The sequence below is a fragment of the Lemur catta genome, chromosome 9 (assembly GCF_020740605.2).
Source record: "Lemur catta isolate mLemCat1 chromosome 9, mLemCat1.pri, whole genome shotgun sequence".
Classification (NCBI taxonomy): Eukaryota; Metazoa; Chordata; class Mammalia; order Primates; family Lemuridae; genus Lemur; species Lemur catta.
The window spans coordinates 44,520,100-44,543,228 of NC_059136.1; the positions used below are offsets into that span (position 1 = coordinate 44,520,100).

General features: G+C 36.3%; 1 protein-coding gene across 1 annotated transcript in view; it reads left to right on the forward strand.

Annotated features, from left to right (window-relative positions):
• Positions 1–1,175: 1,175 nt before the first annotated feature.
• EIF3H (eukaryotic translation initiation factor 3 subunit H) overlaps positions 1,176–23,129 on the forward strand; it is a 93,953-nt gene continuing 71,999 nt past the window's right edge. Inside the window, exon 1 of the mRNA XM_045561459.1 lies at positions 1,176–1,343. Within this exon, the coding sequence (XP_045417415.1) occupies positions 1,212–1,343 (132 nt within the window). The 5' untranslated portion in view covers positions 1,176–1,211. The remainder of the gene's footprint in view (positions 1,344–23,129) is intronic.

A 23,129-nucleotide genomic window follows, 5' to 3' on the forward strand; every position in this document is an offset into this window, starting at 1 on the left:
TGTTTAATCAAACAAAACAAAGGGGATAGTTGTGCTGTGAGTCTTCTCTTCAAAGGGGCAATTATATGCTGTGAGTTTATTTCTCTTACTTTCTGTTGATGGTTTATTTTCCTCTGTTAGATAGGTTATTAGTAAGGCCACCTTTCATATACTTGAAAACAATGGAAATTAGCTTTCCATTTTGTAGTGTTAGGAACTTGTCCCTGTAACCATTTCTGCTCCCAGGTTGAAATATAGTTCCAGACCCCCAATAACAAAAACAACAAAAACTTCAGGGCAAGATATGCCCTTCATTGGTGTATCCACTTCATCAATCCTGAATGAATTGTATTGTATGTATTGATTGAATGAATAAACATTTCAAACATAAGGGCTAGAAAAAAGTTATTTGGAAGCAGAGTATGTTTTAAATTGATTATTTAAAATGTCTTTTCATGGCTGTCACATATTCTTTTTAAGACTTGGGATGTGTATTTCAGAGTAATGTACCCTAAGTCAGCAGGAATTGTAGAAAATATGTTCTGTGTCATCCTTCAACACGGCTTTTGCCTTTCCCTGTGGCAGGAAAGGCGGCAGGGATGCATACGACAACTTCTTTGGTACTTCACTCGTCTAAATCCCTACAGGACACTAAGGGCAATGTGATATTAGTTTGGTAATTCTGATCAACGTTTCTATGTTTTCATTAATTTCTGTATAATCGGAGTGGCTAGAGACAGCTATCTAAAATTACATGAGACAATTTGTGCAATACCGGCTCGCCAGTAATAAACAGAATATTGAGCAAATCGCGTCTCAGTTTCCTAGTGTGTATAATGGGAGTTAGTACAGCCTTTGAGATTACAAGATTAGAAATGAGAATTAAAAAAATTAAAACTAAAAACATTTTTACGTAAGAGACGCTACAGAAATGCGAGCTATAATGTTATTATGACCGTTTGTCTAGCGGAGAATGATTCAACCAACATAAAGAAAAGTCTACTTTAGTCTTACACCAGTCAATGGGCAAGAGCCGAAAACGCATAGTACGCGTGCGCAAAGGACTCCGCCTGGAGCGGGAGTAAGGCTGGAAAAGAGGGAGGCGGGGCGTCACTTTGGTCTCTCCTCACAGTTCCATCCCTTGATCGCCGGCATGCGAATGACGTCACGCAAGACTTGTACTTCCGCTTCCGGTAACTCACGCTTCTCTTTCTTCCTGTCTGGCCGAAAAGATGGCGTCCCGCAAGGAAGGCACCGGCTCTACCGCCACCTCTTCCAGCTCCACCGGCGGCGTGCCAGGGAAAGGCAAAGGCAAAGGCGGCTCTGGAGATTCGGCCGTGAAGCAAGTGCAGATAGATGGCTTGGTGAGTGGGGTTCTGTCTCCGCAGCCCCGCGTGGGAGCGCGGTTTCCAGCCCGGTCCCGCCAGACGTGCTTCCCAGCATTTCCTCTTCTGGGCGTGACGAAATTGAGTCAAGGTTTTCCCCTAGTACCTTTCTCTATCATCTTCACTTTTTGTTTGGGAGCTGCGACAAACTTTTCTGTCTTCGGACGGGACAGTTGGCGGCTGAGGAAGGGGACCGAGGCTAGAGGTGTGTGTGACAGGTTCTTGGGGTCTTGTTTTGAGACGCCTAGGAGAAGAGGGGATTTGGAGACAGATTTTTCTTGGGGACCAGCAGGTGAGGAAGGTGTCGAGAGAAATTTAGGGCCCTAATTTAGGGGTTTGAGAAGGGGAGAGTAAGGGTAACTCCACTGCTTCCCCACTGGGATCTGACATTTGTAACTTTCCAAGTGGAGATGTACTTTTGTAGCCACTCCTTTGAGCTTGTAGTTCAGCGCTTACCTGAAACCGCATAACTGGAATAGACTCTTCTGTAGTGTTCATCCTGAACTCTATAAAAGAATATCAAAGAGAATGGTCTTAATGTATCTAGTGATCGAGGTTTGTGAACTAGGACATATAAAGAAACGCTTTATAAGAGAATGGAAAGAGCAGGGGCAAAGCAGAACTAGAAAGATGTGAAATTTTATTTCTGTTGTTTCTAAGCAAAACACATTTCTGTGATCTAGCTTTAAAATCATCCTCTCTCGCTTTGATCTCTCTCTTTTTAGGCTATTTTCTATTAGTGCAGACCCCATATTTATAATAAGGACGTATTTTTATATCCACGTAAAAATTTTAATTGCAGGGGGCTATGTTTAAGTGAAAACTATTGATAATTCCAATCCAGCGTATAGTTGAGCCCATTGAACTGACTTAAGTAAACTGGATGAAAAAGTGTAGCCTGGTGGTTAAGAGCTGATTCAGTCTTCTGGGCTCTGCCACTTACCATCTTTGTGACCTTAGGCAAGTTAGCCTTTCCAGGCCTCACTTTCCTCATCTGTCAAGTGGGGATGAGAAGTATTTCTGTCATAGTTGTTCTTTGGATTAAATGAAAAAATTTATATGGTGACCCGTAGTACAGTGTGATTATTATGTGTTTAATATCTGTGATTGGCACAGTGTGAAAGATATGGCAAGAAATAAACTTTGGAATGCCTTGTCCTATCTGCTTAAGTTCGCCTGCATAATACTTTGAAAATGCAATAATGTTTCTTCTCCTTACTGATACTCTGGCTTTCCCTGCCTCATTGAAGGCAGGTGTGTTTTCAGGAATAAATAACATATCTTTAGAGGTTGCAGATATCTAAAGTTTAGTGGGTGTCTGGACTTGAATTACACATGTTAAAGTATCACTTATACACTTGGGAAATGTTTAAATCATTTCTTATAAACATATTTGTTATAAATTTGCTTATGTCACAAAACCACTCTTTGAATTACTTAGTTTCCAGAGTTGAAGAGGCAACAGGTAGGTGGCATAAATCTATTTGATGGAGGTAAGTTATTCACCAAATACTTAGGATATTCTTCTAAGTGCTGAGCACTGTCTAACACAGAACAGGGGTAGAAGTATACCGGTAACAGTGTCCTGGCTGCTTTAGGAGAGATTATTGAATTAAAAAGAGTGCCGAAGGTGGAGATGGACCAGATTATTTTAAGTTTCGAAAGCAGTCAACGGGCTTAGGAAGGTCAAGAGACTAGTTCTCAATTTTATGGCTTTGCAAATTATTATTTTTTTGTCAGCTCTCTCGGAATTGATTACTGCTAAGTAGCTGATTACTCCTGTTCATAAGAGATTGATTTATAAACTTAAATGTCAATTTATTAATTTGCTATGGAAGGCACACCTTTTCAGTGATGGAAATGTTCATGTCTACCAGCAAAAGTATCCTTTTTGATTACTAGACTACTTGGAAAATCAGACTGAAAATCAGAAGCTTACCGCTGACCACAAAAATCAGTCATAATGAGGGCAGGTAAAGGCCTTCGGGGTTATTTATTCCACATTCTTGAAAATCTTAGTGAATTATCTCTTCACAGTAATGGCTACCTCTCTGCTTTTGTTCTCCACCAGTCAGGTAGGTATTAACAAAATAGATTCTTAATAATGTCTCCTTCCCTCTCTGCGGACATCTGCCTTTCTATCATTTAAACAATTTTAGGCAACTAGATGGTGATGCCATTGCAAAATTCTTCTGTCATGTAGGGAACATTTAACTGTATGTTCTCTATGTCAGATACTGTGCTAAGTACAAGGAATACCGGTTACTCTATAATTTTATTGACTGATTTTTCTTTACATGGAATAATCAAGAACTGCCCACTCTTGCATAATATTTCCACATCAATGTCTGACCAAACATAATTTTTAAAAACTCTTCCCTTAATTTCTACTCTCCTTTTGTTTCTTTTTTTCTGTCTTGATTTACAGTGTTACTCTTAGGGAAGCAATAATACATAAATTGGCCAGGAATATGCTGAAGACAGACCTGGATTCAGATTCTTTATTATTTAAAAAAAAATTTTTTTTAAGACACAGGGTCTTGCTTTGTCACTAACACTGGAGTGTAGTGGCCCCATCATAGCTCATTGTAACCTTGAACTCTGGAACTCAAGCAATCCTCCTACCTCAGCCTCCCAGGTAGCTGGGACTACAGACATGCACTACCGCAGCTAATTTTTTTACTTTTTTGTGGAGACAGGGTCTTGCTATATTGCCCAGGCTGGTCTCAAACTCTGGCCTGAGGCATCCCTCCCACCTTGGCCTCCCAAACTGCTGGGATTGCAGGTGGGAGCCACTGAGATTCAGATTCTTATTCAAGCAGTAAACATGACCTTCGGCAAGTTATTTAAAATTTTTAGGTCTCAGGATTATCCTTTACAATATGGGGATAATGATAAAGTAGTTACCTTATAAGGGTTGTGAGAATGAAATTGTGAGGTATATAAAGTGTTTAATACAGTACCTATGTCATAGTAAACACTCATTACTGTCAGTGTCTTTGCCACTCTCACCTTTATTAATAATGGTTTTCAAGTCATTCTGAATGCCACCTTTGCCAGTATAGTTTGGAATTGTGGAAAGAGCACTAAATTGGAAATCAGGAGATGTGTGCTGCATCCACCAGTAACTAACAACGCTTCCTAAAGTTGTTTTGCTCCAAAGCTACATTCCTTCACCCACAAAGTGATTACCAGTACCTGTTTCAATTTTAATAGTTTATGGTGTCTCCCTTTCTTTCACTTTCATACCTGAATCCAAGTGTTCTTACTCGTATTTGACCCAGTCAGTCACTATCTTGTCTCACAGGCCACTTACTCATCTTTTATGTTGACATCTTTTTTCTTCATCTGTGAATGTTCAAGTGCCTCAGGGTTTCAGTTTTGGCTTTTCTTCCAGTCTCTGCTTGACGTAGGTAGTGTAATGAAGTAAATAAAAGTGCATGCTCTGGAGCCAGACTGCTTGAGTTTGAATCCCAGCCCTAAAATTAGCTGACTGGACATTGGACAAGTCTTTGTGCTTCATTTTCTCATCTCGGTTGTTTTGAGGATTTAAATGTACTGAGTGTGTGTCAATAATTGGAACAATGTCTGGGATAGTAAACCAACATTTAAGTTTAGTGCTGTTATTTGCAGTAGTTATAGTAATAGACTCTCTTTAAGGATTATTTATATTCTGATAACTCCTAGATCGTATTTCCTGCCACTCTTGAATACCCAACTGCCTGTTTGACATCACTATTTGGATATGTCATAGGCCTATCAGATTGAACACGTCCAAAATAGAATTATTGATTTCTCCTCAACCCTGTATCACGCTACCCTGTATTTCCTTCATAGCATTTTCCGCAACCTGAAACTATCTTGTTTGTTTTCTTATATGTCTTCCCCACCAGAATGTAAGCTACTCAAGGCAGGGACTATACATTTTTGCCTATTGTATCCCCAATGGTGACCCTGTTAACTGGCATATATTAGGATAAATGAATGAATATGTGATTCCTTTTTATTAATATTTTTGTACTAGTACTAGTTCATGTCCTGATATCTTCTTATGTAGATTATTTTAATGGTATCCTGAATTTTTCTGCCATCTCTCTTCAGTCTGCTTTTCATACTTTCATTAAAACATATATTTAATGTGAAAGATCAGATCTTCCTTCCTTAGATGTTTTCAGTGACTTTCTGTTGAATTCAACTCCACCAAAATGTTGTCCTTACTTCTTGCTTTTGTGTTCATGTTTATTTTCTCTTTCTAAGCTTTATAGAAATTATACATTCCAGCCCCATAAGATTATTTGGCTTTTCCTTGAACAAATCTTGCATAGTTTTGCTATCCTGCTTTTGTTCATGTTTCTGTTTGAAATTTCTCTCCCAGCATTATATATTGAATAAAATGTAATTTAATAGACTTACTCTGGTTTTTAAAAATTTTCTGTATAGTCTAATTTCATTCTGTATACTCCAGATATGTTCTTGATTCATTTAACAAGTATTTATGAATTACCCACCATCTGCCAGATCTAGCTCTGCTAGATACTGGGGTATATTGGTGAGCAAGGTAGACATAGTCCCTACCCTCATGACCATTCTCAGCCATGTGTAGACATGGATGAACCCGGAGATTAATTTCACCATTGTTTAGCCAAATGTTTAATCACATTTCTTCCTGGCACATTGATAGTGGCCAAGACCAGTTTCCATCTTGTATTCTTGAAACCTTCCTTTATTACTTTTAGTCTTATTTCATCAATTCTTCTATATTTGTAATATTTCCTTTCCCTTGGTATATAAATGTCATCAGGACTTTCCCATATTAAAACTCTCAGCTCTGTCTCTTTTACCCCCATTTATACCCCTACTTTTTTGCCTCTTGAAGACAATGGTTAAAGAATTGTCTATACTCGTAGTTTATCATTCTTTTTAAAACTCCACTGCTGTTAGAATCTGCTACCACCAATTCCCTGAATTAACTTTTTAAAAAGATCATTGATAACATTAGCAAAGAACTGTAGAATGTATCAAAATATACATGTAAAATAGTGTGTGTAATATATAATTTAAATAATCATCTATTTATCTGCCATACAACTTGAGAAATAGAACATTACAAGTATCTTTGAAACCCCCTCCCCTTTTTTATCCCTTCATTCCATCCCTTCTCACCCTTTGTGAAATCATAGTTGTGAGCTTTGTTTTTATGATTTCTGTATTGCGTCATCAGTATTCCTAAACAATTTGTTTAGCTTCACATGTTTATATGAATATAAAAGAATGAAGTATGAATTAAGTCATAGGATACATTCTCCCGTGTCTTGAGTATTGCTATATCTATCTCACAATTTGATTGTTATGTCTTGGTATGCTCCTGGTTGCTTTATTAACTACCATAATGTCAAATTATTTGCCTAAGTCATTGTAGCACTTCACATTTGTCCTAGCAATTTTTGAGGAGTCTCATTGCTCCATATCTCTTCTACTTTTAATATAGCTAGATTTCCATTCTTGCCAATCTAGTAAGTTGAAATGGTATTTCTCAGTAATCTTTTAGTTGTCCATTCCATAGACCTGGCAATGTATCTCTTATTATACCCTGCAAGAGACAGTGCTTGGTACATCTTCGTGGAATGGAAGAGTGAATCTTCATTCTAGTCGAGTGGTCTCATTGTTTCTAGACAAGATCAAGCTGATTTCTTCCTGTTGAACTTTTCATGTGAAACCTACCTTGTTTCCCAGAACAGTTTGAATTTTACCTTCCTTATGTTCATTAGTCCCTTGCTACTCAAAGTGTGTGGTCCATGAACCAGTAAGATAAACAGCATTGGCTTCACCAGGGAGCTTGTCAGAAATGCAGACATACAGTATCTTGGAATCTCAGTCCTCTCTCCTGACCTACTGAATCAGGTAATTTGTAGGATTTCTTTTTTTGTAGAGATGGGGTCTCACTATGTTGCTTAGGCTGGTCTCCTACTCCTGACCTCAAGCCGTTCTCCTGCCTTGGCCTCCCAAAGTGTGGGATTACAGGCATGGGCCACCATGCCCAGCTGATTTATAGCATATTAATCTTTGAAAAGTATTACTCTGGTCCATGTTGACCCCTTCCTTTCTCTGAACTTTTTAATGATGATGACTTGTATCATTCATCTTGCCATGTGATCACTTACTGTTTATGTGTGTTCTCCTTCTTACTGAAATGATAACCCTTTCGAAAGCTAAAGTGTAAATCATTTATATTGTCCATAATTCCCAGTGCTTAAAATCCATTTTCATTACACCTTGTTACCTTGTAAATTTTATTTTCCCCTTTACGTAAGAAGTTATCTTACTGTTTAACATATTACTAACATATTATTAACTTCTTATTAGCTACCACATTCCCCAGTTTTGTAAGTAAGGCAGAGTATGTTATTATTAAATGGAAAAGTCTGAGTTACGTATACAGTGGGCCTTCGTATCCTTGGGTTCCAGATCCACCAGGATGCAACCTTATCCCTGGATGCAACCAACCATGGATTGGAAAGATTCGAGGGGGAAAAAAACAATAAAAATAAAATATAAACTGCAAATAAAAACAATATACCATAACAACTATTTACATAGCATTTACATTGTATTAGGTATTATAAGTAATCTAGAGATTTAAAGTATATAGGAGGATGTGCACAGGTTAAGATGCAAATACTACAACATTTTATATAGACTTGAGCATCTACAGATTTTGGTATCTGGTTCCTGAGAGCAGGACCTATGTCAGGTTTGTTAACTATAGTAATAGAACAGTGCTTGACATGTAGAAGGCATTCATATTGTGAATGAATTAATATACTTCTGTCGTATGGAAATTTTCTTGAAAATGAATCAGGAAGAAACTGGGCTAGTAAAAGCTTTGTAGAAATTAATAAGGTGTTGACCAGGTGTGGTGGCTCATGCCTGTAATCCCAGCATTTTGGGAGGCCTAGGTGGGAAGATTGTTTGAGGCCAGGCGTTTGAGACAGCCTGGGCAACATAGTGAGACCCCATCTCCAAAAAAAAAAAAAAAATAGGAAGATTAGCTGGATGTGGTGGCACACTTGTAGTCCTAACTACTTGGGAGGCTGAGGCAGGAGGATTACTTGAACCCAGGAGTTCAAGGCTGCAGTGAGCTATGATTGTGCCACTGTGTTCCAGCCTGGCTGACAGAGCAAGACCTTGTCTCTTAAAAAAAAAGAAAAGGGAATTAATAAGGTGTTGGTGAAAAAAGAACACACAATTGAGGACAGGAGGTCAGTTACAGTTAGTTTTATGAGCTTGTTCTTATTTTTTCTCCTTTTTACTTGTCCATTTATCTGGAAGAAAAATCACTAATGTTAATTGAGCACCCAGTATTTACAAGACCCTGTGTAGGAATGGTTGGCTAGATTTTACCTGATCCTCACAACAGCTTTGGGGGTGGATGTTATTTCTGCCTTAACTACCTAATGATTATTCAGATCTAATGTGAAAATGTTGGTGGAAGTGTATTGTGAACTGACATGAATAATTCAGATTTGTAATGCTAGGCTATCACATGTGTCACTGTAAACTTTTTTTGTGACACTGTATGAAGGAAGTTAAAGAGACTGGATAACAACTTGTTAAATACCATGAAATGGAAGCTCTTGTCTGAGATCCTAGTCTCGAGTAGAATATAGCTTGGCCTTTTATTTTGATGTTTTAATAACAAAAAATTTATATGTCCCTTTGCTCCTTCCTTCAGTTTTCTGACTTCAGTGGAGAATAAATAAGTTGTTTTGCATGTGTGAATTTTTTAGTCAGATAATTTGAAATCCTTTCAAGCACCAAAACTTTTATATTTTAGCCATTTTAATTATAAATCTTTTTGAAGTGTATTACATAATTTTCTCCCTCTTTAGTCAGAGAATATTGAACACTTTAACCACGTTTTGATGACTTAGTACTATCATTAAGAACGTAAGGTATTGACCAACAGTAGTTTTCAAGAATCCCTTGGGGTAGCCTGTTTATTCCTATAATAAATGTTTCCTAACATTCAGTTTTATTAATAGGTGCCTTGAGTAGTTTATCTCTCTAGTTCATTGCCTTTTCTGGTTTTTGTTGTTAAATATGTCTGTCTCTTAACCCCTTAATTTCCAGCTTTTTATTTGCTGTGGGTGAAAAAACCAGTTAAGCAGAATTATTTCTAACCCGAGAGCAAGTACACTTATGAGTGAGGATTAAATTAAGTATGCAGTCTGACATTTTGACTATTTAAAGACATAAAGTAAACATGTCCTAGAGCTTGAACTCAAATCATGTCTGACTCACGTTATTACAGCTACTTCATACGTTTTAAGGACTCTATAGATGTTAGTTCTTCCATGCCAGATACTCTTCTAAGTGCTTTATATATATTATAGCACTGAAACCATACAACTCTTTGATACAGAAACCATTATTATCCCTATTTTATAAATGAGGAAACTCAGGTACAAGTAGATTATGTGATTTGATTAATGTCAGGGTAGGGAGAAATAGAAGTTAATGTGGCATACACTGAGTAATTAGTCCAATATTCCTTGTTTGAGAATTAGGAAATGTATTTTTCAAAACTTAGGTGTCTTAACAGACAGCTTTAAAGTGTATGAGAAAGCTAATGTATCAGAATCTTTATATTTAATAATATGTCATCTTTTAGGAGAAGATTTGTTGCTGTAAGAAGTCAATTTAGTAAATGCTCTGAAGTTTGGAAAAAATGAATCCCTTAGCCTGTGGGTCCACCGATTAAGATATTAGGAATTAATGTTGAAGAAAATAGGAGGTATATGAAAGAGAGTTTGGAAGAGTACTGGTAGGTGTTCCGAAGTAAGGTAGTTTACCTACATTAGGTAGGGAAACCTAAGTCCATCTGACTTTTCCATTTTTAGGATGTTTCCAAGATTTGAATAATCCTGCAGGTATCCTGGGCATTGTTCCTTTCCCTTAAGGTCAGAAGCTTATTCATTGCCCTTTGCGGTTTTTTTTTTTTTTTTTTTGGACAGTGCTTACTGTGTTTGTGTCATATACACCAGTGATGACAACCTGTATGAGTAGTTTACTATGGCTATTTTCTTAGGTATAATTTAAGGAGCCCAGCATACACGGTATTTCTCCTGGATATGATTTAATAAATCAGTTAGCATCTTTAGGCCTTAGTTCAATATGAGGATAATACATGGCCTTCCTACTGTAATAAGTACAAGCTTAATATATATTTTCTTTTTGATGTTTAATCATTGTTGATAACGGTTTTAGTAGTAGGTATTGATTTTGATAGTTGGTAATAGTTACGGTTGGATTCCAAACTGGATGCTTTACTGTGTAATTGGAATGTAATAAAAAATTTTAACTTTAGTTGTTACAGCAGATCTGGCCTGGATGAAAGAACATACATGGTTTACTCCTTAAATGTCTGTTTTGGCATTAAAAGTTGTGCGTCCACAGTAAATATTTTACATCAGACTTGGTTTTTTATGTTTTGCTTTATTGTCACCTTTGGCTTTAACTGAAATAGCTTCTTTATAATTAGAAATCCTGATAGTTTGCTTAATATTAATATCTAGGACTTCAATATCTGAGCAACTCCAGATATTTGAAGTCTGGGCAGAATTGTTCTGGACTTCCAGCTCTGTCCTAGCCCAGACACTGGAGGAGAAAAGCCTCTCGAAAGCTTTAAGCTTTGAAAAGAATGTTTGCCAGTTCTCATTTTTGTGGTCATATTTTCTCACTTTTACTTTATCAAGTCTGCTGTAGGTAGTTCTATGATGAAAGATTCTGATTTTAGCACTTACGTGAAAACTTGGTTGCATTTGTTTTCTCTTCAAAATTAGTTTATAATTTTGTTGTAAAATATTTAAGATACTTGGATATTTCACTTGGCAATGTATGAGATAATATACTTAAAGAGAATATAGCTTGTTTTTTTAAACCGCTACTTGTAGAAGATCACTCTATAAAATGTTTATATCCAGTGAAGATTAGATTTAATAGCAAAGTGCGGTGTAATTTAGTTACGCATCTATTTGATGGCAAACTGTACCTGTTTTATCAAAACTGAAAAGACTGAAATGGATACTTGTGTATGCCAGAATAGCATGCCGTATTTTTGTTAGTGTTGGTATGAAGCCCAAGCACACAGAAAAAAAAATGGATTGAGGAAAAATAGTGGTAACCCAGTATTAATTTAGTCAAAATATATTTTTTACCCCTGAGTCTTTTTTTGGCAGTGGGGGGGGACAGGGTCTTGCTCTGTCACCCTGGCTAGAGTGCAGTGGCATCATCTTAGCACACTGCAACCTCAAACTCCTGGGCTCAAGCAATCCTCCTGCCTTAGCTGCCTGAGTAGCTGGGACTACAGGTGTGTGCTACCATGCCTGGCTAATTTTTGTGTTTTTTTGTAGAGATCAGGTCTCACTTTTGCTCAGGTTGGTCTCAAAGTCCTGGCCTCAAGTGATCTTTCCACCTTAGCCTCCCAAAGTGCTGGGATTATAGGCTTGAGCCACCATGCCTGGACTTTGAGTCCTTTACTCTTTGAACATCAGCTATATTTGGCATAAAATTCTAAGATTTTAGTTTCCTTCAAAATAGTGCCTCGTCCATGAATGCCACAGGCATTCATTATATCTTGATGATTACTATGAGATTTTTTTCTCAATACTTTATATACCTTCTTCTTTCCTGTTTGTAACTAGCTTCATTTGACGTAAGTGGCAAGTATTTGTTTACCTGTGGTATAATACTATACAAATGTGTTAAAATATGACTTTAAAAAATGAAAACAATATACATTCATTGTAAGAAAACTTTGGAGAAATCACAAAAAAACATGAAGGAAAAATTTATCAATTATTAAGCTCCCAATTAAGCCCCCAATTAAGATTTTGTGTTTTATCTTTCTAGTGTTTTCCTATGCTTTAATAAATACCTAGAGTTGACGTTAATGAGTTAAAGGTTATACATGTTTTAATCATTTTAAGCATGTTGCCAAATTGCTTTCCGAAATAGTCATATAGTACAGTTTACTCTCCCACATACAGAGTATGAAAATGTTGTTTCTTCACATGGTTGCCAATTGAATGTTATGATTTTTTAAATCTTAGTCATCTTTTAAAGAAATTAAGTCTACATGTTATTGTGCTTATTACAGTGATTCAGTTCAGTAAATATTTCCTCATCATTAATGATACCACCATCTGCCTAAGTCACCCAGGCTTCTGGTGTCATCTTTGATTGTTCCTTGAAGTTTTCTCTGAATTCTCCTAAATCACTTAGTTTTGTGAGTTTATAACTGTATTGTCTATGCTGTTCATTTCTTGCTCTCTTTGCCAACTATTGCAAAAGCCTCATGTAAGTGGTCTTATAGACTCGATTTTGTACTTGGCTATCACTGACAATGTCGCTGAGTAAATTATCTTCTCAAAGGACAGCTATAGCCCTAAAACTCAAAAACTCTTTGGAAAATCACCATTACATACAAAATAAAATCAGACTTTATTGACTGACTTTTAAGGTCCTCCGTTTTATTTTCAGCTTCCAAACGAGGGCTTGTAGATCCTGTTTTCAAGTGTGGTTTACTGGTAGCCTTTAAGACAATTAAAACGAAAATATTTTCCTTTTGGAGAGAAGAGAAGCCCCATTTTACATTTTATGCCTAAATACATAATCTTCAATTTCATTTTGAAGGACCTCTTGACCAGAAAGAAGATGAATAATCATCTCTCATGGTCTTACTGTGGTATACTTTATACAGGAAAACAGAAGACTTTTTTAACTCATTAACTAACTTACTTAAACATAAACATTACACTGGGTAATACACGCACATGTTATACAAATCAAAAGACAAAAAATAGTAGGTGATGAAAAGAAACTTTACCTCACTGTCATCCCTGTCTTCCAACCATCCTCTTCCCAGAGGCAATCACAGTAACTTTTTACAAATATTTTCTTCTGGACTTATTTTACAAGTACTGCCTCCTGTTAAGGATGCAGAAGCAAATTACAATCAAAGTGTCCCTAAATCACCTAAAGGCTTTCTGTTTAGTGCTTCTGAATATAGTAAACTTAAAATATATTAGTAGACAGTTCATAACAGTTCTGAATTTTTTTGTTGTTTTGTATGAGAGAGGAAATGAATTTTGTTCCCGCTAAACTTTATCACTCATTTTACTTTAGTAAAATTACCTACCAGCTCCATGTGGGAGAATTTGCAGGTTGGGTGTATATTTTGAATTGGTAAAGTAGGAACTTACAAATTAAATATCCTTATCGGTCAACATTGAGATTATATATTTATGCATTTGATTGCATCATTATATTTTCTCATGACTAATTTTGATGGTAAGAACAGTGCCATTCTGTTGAATTTCTTGAGGCTAACTTCCCTATCTCCTCTTTGCCCCAAGAATTATTAGTCAATTTAACTTTAGAAATGTGGACCATCAATGTGCATTAGATCCAAGAGAATAATAATGAAGTATGCTCTTTTAAACTGAAATATTATAGAGGTGATATTGATTAAGTATATTGGAGCATTGTAACTAATCCCATGTGTTAGGAGCAAAATATCTTTTTTCCACCTATTGAAGTTACTTAAATTTCTTTCACATCAAAACTTAACAGCAGTGATTTAAATCCCATTTATTATTTGACTCAGCCAGTTATGAAATGGAACCCCTATCCCACTTGAGCCATAAAATGTGTTAAATTTAAGACTAATGCAGCTTTCTGCTTTTTGAATTTACATTTTGGCAATAACTACCTTCTTTGTTCAGTGTTAGAAAAAATGATGTAGGCTTAACCAAATATGAAAACTGCCAAGTTCACAGATCAGTTAGTGAAAGAAGCCAGAATTAAATGAAAGTCTAGATATTGACTTTACAGAATATGCTAAGGGGAGATTTTGTGGCATTACAGTTTCTTTGAGAATAAAATTCTTCTGCAGTAATAGCTGTTCTCTGATGGTGATTGATGTGAGAAATTCAGGCTGTGGGCCTTACCTCCCAGAAGCAACAAAACTGTAGTAGAGCCAACTAGGAATTGTGCATCCTGCCTTACCTCTTCAGCAGGCCAGCAACTGTGCAGTTTGGGCTTTGTGTTTTCTATTTCAGACTTTTAAGAAATTCTTGGAGTGGACTCTGTATTTTTAGCTAGGGTAATGATGTTTTAAAGGAAAATTACATGCACACACGTATACAGAATATTTTGAGTAAATTAATTTAATTACACTCTTAACTTTTTAATGCAGATTTACAAAACCATGTCCTGAAACCTTGTGGTATTGGTTGTTATAGATATGGCTCTAGATCCAGATGATTGCTGTCTTCGCAAAAATGGAAGTTTGGTGTCAGCTGGTTAATTTTTAATAAGTTATAATTTATATCTTATTAGGCTGACTAAAAAGTCTTTAAGGAATGGACAGTACACATTCTGGGGAGACAAGTGTCAATACCATGAGGGTACTTGGCATATTTTAGTCACTTACTAAATACTCGTTGACTGCACAGATGTATGTATGAGTGAGTAAGAATAGGCGAAATGTTTATTGTAGGAGTAGTCATTATAACAGTAGCTAACATTTACTGAGGACTTACTAGCATTGTGTGCTAGATATTTTAGGTAGATTATTTTTTAATCCTTGCAACAGTGCTTGAGATAGGTGCTGTCTGACTTATCTCCACAGGAGAAGGTGAAACTAGGGTAGATAAGATAAGCTTGCCTAAGGCTGCAGACCTGGCATTCAAATTTTATTTTAAATTCTGGTGCCCAGCCTCCCAACTACTATGCTATGTGATTTTTCTGTTTGTGCAGACCAGAGGGTCACATTTGTGTATATATTCATACAAATTCACTTTTAAGCTTTTACTAGAGTTTTTTTGTTTTATTTGAACATTATGTTTTCACAAAGAAATAAAGATTTCTAGAATTACTGTGTACTAGACAACAAATGGTAGATGGCAGTGAGAGGTTTGATTGTTAGAGTTTCAGCTGGGCTTACTAGATAAATCATTCACAGTCTTAACAGAGCTTGTGATTCAGAGTGGGGCCCTGCTGCCGAAATAAGTTTGTTTTTTACCATTCTTGAAAATATTAATACAATGTTCAGAATAGAATTAGAATTAGAACTAAGGGAGTGTAGTGGTCTGACCCCAGTGGAGGAGAATGCCTGTCTTCTCCTGTAGAAGCACCAAGGGGTAGTAGAGAAAACTATGGGATTGGTAGCCACACAGTTTGGAGTTCACTTCTATTGCGATAATGATGTATATTGAGAGACTTTGGATCTGTGACATATATTAAGAAGTGTTTGATTCCAAAGTCTGTATGTTCAACTTATGGAGTAGGGAAAGAACTGTCTACCTGCTTAATGTTACAGCTTCTATAAATCAGTGCTTCTTAAAGTGTGGGATATGGTTTGTGAGCATTAGTCTGCATGAGATAAACACAGGATTGAGATTGAGTGTTTAGAAACTAATAGCAGTTTGAAACTAATGTGATATCCTAGTGTGTGATCTCTGGGCTTGCATTTTCTGTATCTTTAAAAAATATTCACTTTTCTAGTAAGTACTTTTTATTTTTATTAAAGTATTGGTTCTGGGATAGACTGGAGGAAAACAGCTTCTTCATTACTGATAGTTTGAGAAGCATTTTGGTAAACTGTTTTCATACCTATTTTGGCTAATAGCATCTTCCTGTAACCAGTGTAATAATATTTAATTGAACTGTATGTAAAGTAGTATTGTGATTACGAAATATCGCTACATTTACTTAATTTTATTAAATTGGTTTTGGTGGAAAAAAGTTTTAATAATTGCAGTGTTTTTTTAAATTTGCGAGCTGTTTAAAAGGATGACCAAGTAGTTCAGTGTTTGCTTACTGTAGGTGCACGACACAGGTTGCAACCTTAGCATTCCTTGTTAGCTTTATAAAGGAAGGTTAAGAATGATAAATGGTATAGTTCTAGCAATCTAAACTATTTATGTCCCTAGTTATTTTAGTGGGGCTTTTCAAGAGATTCTGTTTGTGTCTTACAGATACAATGGGAAACCTACTGCTTTTCCTGGTGAAGGTTTATTGTAATAAATTTACACAAAATTTGAATTATGGATGTGTAATTGGCATAGCTTTGGCTTTTCTGAAACAGGTTTCTGCTTGTTGAAAACCAGACTCTATATCCAGAACTTAATTCCTTACGTTGATTTTGTATACGTGTTCATATTTTCTGGCCATTTGTATATGTGGGTGCAGAGATGTGATATCTGTGATTATAGTAGAAAGGTAATCAGATCAATACGAGATTAGAATTTTTCTTTTTTTTTTTTTTTGAGGCAAAGTCTTGCTCTGTTGTGTGGGCTACAGTGCAGTGACGTCACCGTAGCTCACAGCAACCTCAAACTCCTGGGCTCAAGCAGTCCTCCTGCCTCAGCCTCCTGAGTAGCTGGGACTACAGGCTCGTACCATGATGCCTGGCTAAACGGGGTCTCACTCTTGCTAAGGCTGGTCTTGAACTCCTGAGCTCAAGTGATCCTTTCCCTTAGGCCTCCCAGAGTGCCAGGATTACAGGTGTGAGCCACTGTGCCTGGTCAGAAGATTAGAATTTAAAGTCAGCTGGTGCCTTGGCTTGTAGTGTGTGGCTTTTTCTTTTTCTCATCCTTTCAAATCTGCTTAACTGTGCTTCATTTCAGCCCATATTTTACTAATATACTTAAAAGAAAGTGCTAAAATCAAGGTATATTATGGATAATTCTGTTAACTCAATAGCACTGTCAAAAAAAAGGAAATTAAATTATTATAGTTTATTCTATTTTATGAAACTCCACACAACAAATTGAAGTGATTGCTGTATTGTAAAAATTCTTTCCCTTACTTTACTTGATGTTTTTTGAATTAAAAACAAATGCTTATTATACCAAGTACATAATATAGATTCATAAAGGAAAAGGTATGTCCTTCCAAACCATTCTTGCTCATATAAACAAACCTTGTAACTGCATGTAGATAATAGGTTTTTGTTACTATTAATTTTTAAAACTTTCTAACTTCTTGGGCATCATGACCTCTTTGGGAATTGGGTGAATGCCAAAGATGTTTTTACCCCAGGAAAATGCCTTTAAGTACATAGACGCAAAATATTGCTGATGATTTTGAGAAATTCATAGATCTCTTCAGGCTCATCAGTGGCCTTCAGATTTGAATATTGGCTTTTTAGGGCTTATATGTACATTTTGAGAAGTATGCTTTTTGAAATAGAATTTTGGGTAGCATAGATTTTTCTGTTTTAAACCATGTATTTTGTGGTAGGTGAGGTAAATATTTTAATATTTAATCTACTTTCTTTGATGAATTCGTTTTATGTAATCAGAGTTTTCTAGAAACTGAAATTATCTGTTAATTGCCTAAACAGTCTCATTAAATTCCAAAATACTGGGCTGGGTACCATGGCTCATGCTTGCAATCCCTGCAATTTTGGAGGATCGCTTGAGGCCAGAAATTTGAGACTGCCCTGACAACATAGCAAGACCCTCTTTATAAAAAAATTAAAAAATAGCTGGATGTGGTGGCGTGTACCTGTAGTCCTAGCTACTCAGGAGGCTGAGGATGGGGGAATTTGTTGAGCCAGAAGTTTGAGTTTGCAGTGAGCTATGATCTCACCACTGCACTCTAGCCTGGGCAACAGAGCAAGACCCTGTCTCACAAAAAATAAAAAACAAAAAAAGAAAAGAAATTTCCAAAATACTTTATGGTAATAGAAAAATTCTAAGTATTATACTTTGTCTTCTAAAATTATACCATTTAATCTATTCTTGATGACCTACACTTATTATAAACTTGAGTTTATAATACATAATACATAATGTAGGGATATAGTTGTGGTTCTTTTCTTAGCTCCTTGGACCTTATACCATTTCAGGGAATCTTCAAATTCTGAAATTGAGAGTAAGGTTGGGAGTTAGTGCATGTATGGATTGTTTCTTCATCAGACTTTTAAATGTATTGAGTTTTTTTAAGCTAAGTTGTTATTTATACACAGTAAAACCCACTCATTTTAAATGTGTAATTTGAACTTCATAAACAAATGTATAAAAGTAATATGAAAGTACCTGAAAGAGCTAAACGTAGAACCATTTGATCCAGCAATCCCATTACTGGGCATCTACCCGAAGGAAAAAAAGACATTCTATAAAAAAGACATCTGCACTAGAATGTTTATAGCAGCACAGTTCACAGTTGCAAAGATGTGGAAACAACCCAAGTGCCCATCAATCCATGAGTGGATCAATAAAATGTGGTATATGTATACCATGGAGTACTACTCAGCCACACAAAACAGTGGTGATCTAGCACCTCTTATATTATCCGGGGTTGAGCTGGAGCCCATTCTACTAAGTGAAGTATCACAAGAATGGACAAACAAGCACCATATGTACTTACCATCAAATTGGTATTAATTAATTAACAATAATGTGCACATATGGTAGTAACATTCATCTGGTTCGGGCTATATTCACACCTAATGGGTGCGGTGCACACCATCTGGGGGATGGGCGTGGCTTGTAGCTCTGACTTGAGCGGGACATAGGCAATATATGTAACCTAAACATTTGTACCCCTATAATATTCTGAAATAAAAACATATATATATATATGAAATACCTTTTGGTGAAAAAAAAAAACCAAATGTATAACTGCTACCACAATCAAGATGTGTTAACAGAATAGTTCCCTTACCTCAGAGAGTTTCCTGTTGCCCTTCTGCAGTCAGTATCCTCCTCCTCGCCTTGGCCCCAGGCAACAATTATTGTTTTGTCTTTCCTAGAATTTCATATAAATGAAATCATATATATTGTGCACAGCACTTTGACTTCTTTCACTGTGCATATTTTTGAGATTCCTTTATCTCCTGTGTATTGCTATTGTTACTTTTTATTGTTGAGTAATAGTCTATAGAATGGATATACCGGTTGAGCATCCCTAATGGGAAAATGCAAAATCTGAAATGCTCCAAAATTTGAAACTTTTTAAGTGCCAACATGGTGCCACAAGTGAAAAATTCCACACTTGACCTCATATGAGGGGTCATAGTCAAAATGCAGGCACACAACACAGTTTGTTCATTGTCCCAAAGGGAAAAAAAGACCCTCCCAGCTCCGTTCAGCTGCGATTTATATTTTAATTCAGGCTAGGATTCCCCACATAAGCATGCCCACAGATGGCAATAAAATGGCACATGTGTGGGCCAGGCATGCCAGCGGCAGGTTCTCCACAAGGATCCACCGGGGGCCAAGATCTACATGCACTACACACTGATTTTTCGCTTATTCTTTGTTCTGTGGTGTAAAAGATACTGTTGAAAATGCAAATATTCGAAAATCCCAAAAAATCTAATATCTGAAACCCTTCTGGTCTCAAGCATTTCAGATAAGCAGTACTCAAACTGTACTGCAATTTGTTTATCCATCTGCCTTTGGTGAACCTTTGGGTTGCCTCTGGTTTTTGTCTATTATGAATAATGCTACTATGAACATTTTTGAACATGTCTTTGTGTGAATATATGTTTTTATTTCTCTTGGGTAGATTCCTAGGAGTAGATATTTGAATCATATGGTAAGTTTATGTGGTAAGATACTGTAATTACTGTGTTCTGCCTTTCCACTAGCAATTTTCATGAGTACAAGCTTCTTAGAAAGGTCTTAGTTTCTAGTTTCCTGACTCAGACACCTTTAAGACCCCATCTCCTGACCCAGGGACAGAAATTGGGTTATTATAACTGAGCTCCTAACTCTTGGTGGATTTTATTTAGGTCTATTACATTTTGGACATTGTTGCATTAACTTGTAATGCCTAAAAGTCCCAAATATGTTTCTTAAATAATTTCGTTTTTACCCTCTGAAGCTTTTTAGAGTTGTGACCTTTATTAGAGGAATTTGGGGTGTTAGCTTCATAGACGTATCTTTACCAGGTAAAGATTGACCTTTAAGATACAACTGTTTCTGCCAGTAGTTGGACTTATTATTTATCTACCAGTGTTTTCAGTAAAAACAGGAATCTGTACCACTCCCATCCCGACCCTCATCCATCTCTAGGCCTTTTTGTTTTCCTAAAATACAACTTGTGTACATTATGAAAAGTAATTATTAGCATTTTTATTTGATTAAAAATCCATAGTTGTCGAGTATTCTCTTCATCCACATCTTCATAGGGCTGATGGCTTGTGATTCAGTTTGCTGCTCAGGTACTCTCTCTGAGAGGCCTTCCCTGCCTCTTCCACATTAAAGTTACCTCCCTGTCCCTCCTCGTTACATACCCTCTCTTCTTCATAGGACTGTCCACAATGTGTAATCACATTACTTTTCCTCATTGTCATTCTAGAATAGTGGTTCTTAAAGTGTGAGGATCTTGGACACTTTTTTAGAGAGCCTCTAAGGTCAAAAGTGTTTTCATACCAGTACATAATTTGCCATTTTTATTTTCATTCTTTCACAAGTGTTTGATGGAGGTTTCCAGATGCTACATGATATGTGATACCGTGAAAGATTGAATACAAAAGCAGACATGATAATCCAATTGTTTCCTATTAACCCAGATATTAAAAAGATTTACAAAAATGAAAAACAGGCTGGCCTGGAGGTAGTGAGTTATCTCAATTGATTGTTCAGTCAATTATAGATTGAACTGCTTGTTCTACTGCTTCCCCCTTCTCACTGTTACACTTGCTGGTCTTAAAAATGTGATTCTTCTATCTGGGTTAAAATTTTTTTTGAAAATGTAAATTTTTACAAAAATGTGAAACGGTTTCATTCTTGTATCCTGATAAAATTTTTTTGTTTTGGAAAATAGCTATTTTTTGTAAACATGTAGTTTATATTAGTATATAGTGTGTTTATTTTTAAGATAAATATTTCAAGCATTTCTTGGTTTGAATTTCTGATATGCAAATATCGGTATAAAAGTTCTTGGGGGGGCTCTTATAATTTTTAAGAGTTTTTAATTTTTAAGGTTCTTGTGGTATAATATGAAATATATTTGGTCTTTGCTCCTGGTTCCTGTCACAGTGCTCCTAAAACCCTTAGAACTTCCTGAGTGATAGGCATGTGATTTGTTATTCATAATTCTTCCCCTTTGATCACATCTGACTTTATGCTAATGAGGTGACTTAGGGTCTGGCCTCTAGATTGCCTCAGGATGAGGCTGGTTACCAGAAAGATTAAGTGATTAGAGAGTTTGAACTTTCAGCCCCACTGACCTCTGGAAAGTGGGCTGGAGGTTAAACTCTATTAAGTTCTATAAAAACTCTTAAGGAACAAGATTTGATGAGCTTTTGGGTTTCTGAACACTTGGAAGTTCTGGGAGGGTTGTGGGCCCAGAGAAAGTCTGCTTCCTACCCTTTATCCCCAGTACCTTGCCGTATGCATTTCTTCATCTGGCTGTTCATCTGTATTATTTATAATATGTAAGTAGTGTTTTCCTGAGTTCTGTGAGTCATTCTAGCAAATTGTTGAACCCAAGGAGGATATTGAGGGAACCCTGATTTATAGCTGGTTGGTCAGAAGTACTGGCCTTGTGACTGGCAACTGAAGTAGGGCAGTCTTGTGGGAACATGCCCTTAACTTTTGGAATCTGACACTAACTCCAGGTAGATAGTGTTTCAGAGTTGAATTAAAATTGTAAGACACCCAGCTGGTGTTTGGAGAATTGAAGAACTGTATGGTATAGAAAAAACCCACACATCTGGTGACAGAAGTATTGTGTGAGAATAAAGAGAACAAGTGTGTTTGAGACTTGTGGTTTTAAAACTGTGAGCCCCATGAAAGTAAAGACCTTACGTGTTTGATTTTGTTTTATATTCCCAGGGTCTGCCAGAGATGACTGATCTGTAGAAGCCAGTCAATAAATATCTAAGTGAGTGAATGAATGAGTGAACTAAAGACATAAAAATAATAGAAGCCTGGTGATTCTGTGCAGAAAGATTCCAAATCTTTCTGTAGTTACTGGCCTTTGCAGACATTATATGTGATAGAAAATTATTCTAGTTCATCAAAAAGGTGTAAACTTTATTTTGGTCAGATTTAAACTGTTCCCTTGTGTGGAACTGAAAGGTTTTGATACGATTTTGATAGGTCTTAGAAATTGTGTTAAATCTTTCCTTTTAGGAAGGATGGATGGTTTTACCCATCATTTTGAACTCTTGCAAATTTTAGGTTTATTGACTTCCAGTGTAATTAATTTATTTTGATATTTTATATTGGTATTTATATTTTATTCTATACTATTGAGAATACTTCTGTCCTAGAAGTTAAATCCTTTGTTGCTTTCAGATTTTTGGGCAAAGTTAGGTTTTTTTTTTTTTAAGCCAGGCACTTTAAAAAATAGTATTATTTTCAGTAGAGATTGATTACACAATAGTCTGCTTTACTTTTTCAGATAGTCTGCACTGAATAATAAGCAGCAGTAGAAAAAAAAGCAATATCCTTTTTTCAGCAGACAGGGCATATTTACTGTCTTGCAGGTTGGGATTCCTTGCTGAGATCTGCCCAACTTCAGATTGTGCAAAACCTCAGAAATCTGGAACATGGTTCTAGGGACAACTAACTTATTCCTAGAACAGTACTTTGCATAGCACATCAAGTAGGCTAAGCATTTAGACCCAGAATGTGACAAAGTTTCAGAAGGTGTAGAAGAATTTGGTAATTTAGGTTTCTGCTGGCCAGTTTGCTTTCACCCCTTAAAGCATAATTTATAGAAGAATCCTCATTTACC